Genomic DNA, 5,222 nt, shown 5'->3' on the forward strand with positions numbered 1-5,222 from the left:
CTCTGCAGAGGCCTGATAACGGCCCTGACCATTTGAATCAGGTGTGTTGCATTAGGGAGAGATGGAAAACATCCAGGAAAGCAGGCCTCAAGGACCGGGGTTTGTGACGCCTGACTTAAGGACTCTTCTCATTTGCCTTGCTCAAGCCATTGTGCTGTTTTCTAGACGTACCATGTTATCGCGCCATAGTTCTCTTGTCTCATTTTGTATCTTCCAATGGAAGTAGCTTCCTTGATTTTCATTGTATCAATATTGTCGGATTGTACTCGTCGCGAATTGATCCTCTTGTCCTTTAATGACAAGCTATTTCTGTTTCTCGTTTCCTTGCCGTTTGCAAGCACTTTTTATTCTCGTTTTTTACCAGTGTCCTTATGTGCACTTTGTCAGCCTCGTGCCTTTTTTGTGGAAATAAACATATTTTTTGACATCTATCGGGGTCTGCATTTATACAGTCCTATTCTGTCCGGAAACTTTAAGGACATCCTGACATTTGTGATGGATATCAATAAATTGTGTAATCAATGTTTTGGCCAGAAATTGTAGGTAATCCAGAGCTTTATTTACAGATGAAGACATACATTTCCATTTCGATAATGACAAAGGAAGAGATAACCTGGGACTCTCAAACATCTTCTTGTAATGTGTAACCATGTCTTGTGAAACTTTTGCTGAGAGAACATTTGCTTCCTCTGCATGGATTTAAAGTCAGAGAGTGCTTGGGTCATTTCGCCTTGATGTTGATCTTTGTCATTTCAGCAGAATATATGTCTCGTGCGCAATACAGTATATACATATGTTTTCATTTTTACCCTGGCAAGATGTTTTAAATTAGCTCGGTCACTCTCCTCTCATTTGGAAGAGCTACTCTCAAAGCTCAACAGTCTGTGCATTACAGAATTCTGAGAGCTGACCAAAGCGGAAGTGAAAGAGGAGGTTTGCCTCCTGAGCTGCAACCTGAATTCAGCTGTTAGGAAGTAGTAGAGCAATGGGTTAAGGCAGCAGCTCAGGCTGGCCAAGCACAGGGACACGGGGTGGAACTGGCGCACGGCCAACCGGGTGGCGCACTCAGACACTAAGTTTTGCTGCACCATCAGATAGAGGAGGAAATTAATGTGGTACGGGGCAAAGCACAGCAGGAAGACGAAGGTGCAACTCAGCACCATCCGCAGTGCGCGCTGTTTCTCCCCACTGGGGCGTTGTGTCTCATCTTTCTTATCGGCGGAGGTGAAAGTGGAGGGTCGACTCCGCATCGAAAGACATCGAGCCGACTTGTTTGAAATCTGGTTGTTTTTCTGGTAAAGGGAGCAGCTGATGCAGATGGAGCTCCAACTGATGCAAGCCAGAGGAATCACAAAGCCAAACAGCTCGGCGAGTACCATTAAGGTGACCACCAGAGAGAAGGGCACATGACGCATGGGCAAGTCTTTAAAACAGGGGACTTGAGTTTCATTCATCAACCCGCTGAGACTGGAGGGCAAAGAAGTCACGTTGAGTGTTCTGTAAGCTGTGGGCTGCTGGGTCACGGTAACATTCAGAGGGGATGACTTGTTAAATTTGAGAGGTGAATGGGCGGTGCTGCTGTTGCTGCTTGCACGCATGAGGATGAAGGGTGAGCAGGCCAGAGCAACAAGCAGCCACACCGCTATACTGATCACGAGGTCATAGCGGCTCCTCCACTTTCGAGTATAGAAGGGGTCAAGCAGGAAGACACATCTCTGTACGCTGATGCACACCTGAGATCAAAAAAAACACAAATAAAAATCAGACGACTTTAAAATGCCTTTGACATTTAACTGATTTGAAGGACTTTTGTGTGTATACAAACAGTTTTCTGCCTATTTCTAAAACTGTGTCTGTGAGCAAGCCGTTCACCACTTCTGTCACATTGTTACATAAAAACGGGGCAAATTTACACTACATAAGTGCCTGTCCCTAAATTAGCTAGTGGAGGCTTCGTGTTTTTCTTCATCTATTTATGCCAACAATTTTTTAGGGACAGAACAAGTAGATGCTCTTACGCTAGATAGCTGAAAGTACAATTAATCGTTGTAGCCATCTGTTGCCCTCATACAACAGAATGGTAGCTTTATTTTGTTCCACTAAACAGGCCAATATTTCACACTGAGTAAGTACCAAGTAAAATTTTGCCGAGATCATTATTTCAGTTTCTTTTGGGATTTATTTGTGTGGTGCTATGCTGTAAGATTTTTCTTTTGTAATATTTTCCTATAAAGGCTAGGAACTGCTGTTTTAGGCTACACGCACCTTATAAAACAATAGAATGATGTGATTTAATCTTGTCAATCCCTCAATGAAAGCTAATGGCAATGCACTACAGTATCTTTAAAATAAAATTGTGTATGAGTACCAATTCTCACAGGTGCTGCTTACCAAAAATCCGATGGCTGCATACATGTTGAGATACTTAAGGTAGAAGCAGAGCAAGCAGACACTGTGCCCAAAGGGCCACGTGTGTGTTAAATAATAATAAATCCTTAAAGGCAGAGACAGGATGTGAATCAGATCTGCTAATGCCAGATTTATCATGAAGATCACCGTCTTGGTCTTCTTTCTGTCATGCAGAAAAACAAACGAGAGAAGTGTATTGCACTTTGGGGTGTGTGTGTGTGTGTGTGTGTATGTGTATATGTGTACCTAATGTGTCTGCAAAGGACCCACAGAGCCATGGTGTTGAGGAGCAGCCCTGGTATGAAGAGCAACAGGTAGAAGTATGTGTACAACTTGTTCATGAGCTCTTCCCATTCAGTCATATTGTGGCCACATGATGAGTTCCCTTGGGATGCAGGCCCTGGTTGGGATGTATTGAGCATCATTCCCACTGTCACATAAAAAAAAAAAAAAAAAAAAAAAAAATTAAATCATTATGAATGAGTAGTTGAGTTTTTCAGATATATACGTTGTACAGACAGGGAAAAAGAGAAAAATCACATTTTGAGTATTAATCAATAACCGAAGAAAAAGAATAGGCTGAAGTACTTATACTGTCCCATGAATCACCTTGAATCACATCACACTCTTTTCTTTTACATTTTTTCAGTGCCACTATAACCATGACTTATTTTGCGTTTTATTTTTTTCTTCAGCCACAACAAAGAAGTACAAAGCTTCAACACATCACCAAGTCACTTCCACAATTCTACTCCCAATACTGAAACACATCTGTTTTCTGTATTGGTCATCACTTTACATCACAGGTGTCAAATTCAAGGCCCGGGGGCCAGATCTGGCCCGCCGCATCATTTTATTTACCGTGATAGCCGATCATGTGTGTCAACTTCCATGATCCTTTCTGAAATCGGTACCGAAATGTCAAATTGTCATGCGTAATAAGTAATATTGAGATTTTGCAATAAACCGACCCTGTTTACACTCACTTGAACAATAAGTGAACAAACAACAAACAAATAGTTGACTGATTTCAAAACTAGTAATCCATCAATTTGTTGTGTACAAGTAAATGTACTATGCAATGATTAAACATTAATTTGGCCCTCCGAGAGAAGACGTAACTCCAAAGTGGCCCTCCACAAAAATGAGTTTGACACCTCTGCTTTACATGTTTCAAACACAAATAACCCTCTTAAATTATAATTTCATTCTCTTAATTTGAAAAAAAAAAGTTAAAAAAAATAATTTGTTGCAAATATAGGTAAATAGTTCAATGACACAATTAATTACTTCTTTTACGATTTTCATATCAACATTCGACACGCTGGACTGGTCGCCAGTCAATTGTCGGGTACATACTGATGCAAATGATGATTATAGCTCCAAATTCTCCTTTAAAAATCAATTGCCAATTGAATATCAAGAACACCAATATAAAATGTCATCAGCTTTGACTGCAATTATTACAGCAGGAAACCACAGAGAGGATCAACACATTACCCTTCTTCCTGCCATCAAGCCGAGACACCTCCCTTCCTCTTTGGACCCAATGAGGAGGGTGGGCTGCAGTTGATGTCAGATGATAACCCTTATTTTCATGCATACTGCTCCAATGTCTTTTGCCCTTCTATACAGTGTCCCAGTCAAGATTGCTTCACGCAAACAGAGAAAGTAGGCTTCGACTGAATTGTCGTACAAGTAATCAGTTTTGCCTGTAAGCTAACGATTGCAAATCAAATACCACTTGGAAATAATCAAATGAATCATTATGAAAGTCACACAGGCTTATGCGAGCTCAGCATAGAGTGGCAAATAAACATGACCTCAAATGTGCACAGTACCTTGATGACAGAACTGCTATCAACAGTGAGAGTGCCATTACCTTGTGCTTCGTCTTCTCTCTACGTGCATAAAGAGGGCAGATTAGACCAAGATGTAACCGCCAGCGGTAACTTGTGCTCCATGCAGCAGTTATTTATGGCTTCACTCTCCTCTAGAAATGACAGACTGACACACGATGGTACTTTCGGTGCAAGGTGCCCGCCTTCTTGCAGTTGTAGAAACCTGTCACGCGGGCATACACGTTGCGTTTGAATGTTTGCTTCTCTCTAGCTGAATATGCTTCGTTGTTTTATGATACAAGAAGGGGAAGTGGTTACCTCGTGCTTGAATGTAATTCCACTCAGAACTTGCACAAAACTGTGAAATAGTATCGGCGTCAAAGCCCATTAGCTCAGTGCTGGGGAGCAATTTCTGTTTGATACTATACACTATTCCATGTCTTGCATCAAAACATGTGCTCACAAACATCACGTTGCCAAGAAATGAGCGCACTCTCTCTCTTACACACAAACATACACACACACACCCACACACACACACACACACACACACACACACACATCTTAACCTGTTCACTCAGTAACATTCGTTCAGAATGGTTTGGTATTTGTCGCAAATTGAACCATTCACTTTCCCAAACAAACGCTCCCTCCATATTTGTTTTAAATTGAAGCGTTCAAACCTCGTTATTGTCTTTATTTTCTCAAAAGTTCTCAAATACAACAACAATCAATCAAAAGTACTTGAACCTCAATTTAGCAAAAACTTCTCTCTCGCAAAAGTGTTCGAATCTCTATATTCCTTAATTTAGCAAAAGCACTCGATCCTCTTTTACAAAAGTACCCGGTCCCGATCGAAGACAAGGGTACTCGAATCTTTATTCCAAAGGTGTTCGATTATTTTTTTTCTTTTTTGCAAAAACACCCGATCCTTTTAGTATTATGATATTCTTATTCTTTCCAAAAATAAGA

General features: G+C 41.0%; 1 protein-coding gene across 2 annotated transcripts; it reads right to left on the minus strand.

Moving 5' to 3' along the window:
- Positions 1-537: 537 nt before the first annotated feature.
- On the minus strand, positions 538-4,533 carry p2ry10 (P2Y receptor family member 10). 2 transcript variants are annotated; one of them, XM_019884265.1, is made up of 4 exons: positions 4,292-4,533; positions 2,656-2,809; positions 2,392-2,572; positions 538-1,733 (listed from the first exon to the last, which is right to left on the minus strand). In XM_019884265.1, the coding sequence occupies exons 2-4, from the start codon at positions 2,769-2,771 to the stop codon at positions 849-851; spliced, it is 1,182 nt and encodes a 393-aa protein (XP_019739824.1). In that variant the 5' UTR covers positions 2,772-2,809; positions 4,292-4,533; the 3' UTR covers positions 538-848. The 2 variants fall into 2 exon arrangements, with proteins under 2 accessions (XP_019739824.1, XP_019739823.1); XM_019884264.1 differs by having other exon boundaries at positions 2,656-2,839.
- Positions 4,534-5,222: the final 689 nt, after the last annotated feature.

The sequence above is a fragment of the Hippocampus comes genome, unplaced genomic scaffold, assembly GCF_001891065.2.
Source record: "Hippocampus comes isolate QL1 unplaced genomic scaffold, H_comes_QL1_v1.1 scaffold156, whole genome shotgun sequence".
In the NCBI taxonomy this organism is placed as follows: domain Eukaryota; kingdom Metazoa; phylum Chordata; class Actinopteri; order Syngnathiformes; family Syngnathidae; genus Hippocampus; species Hippocampus comes.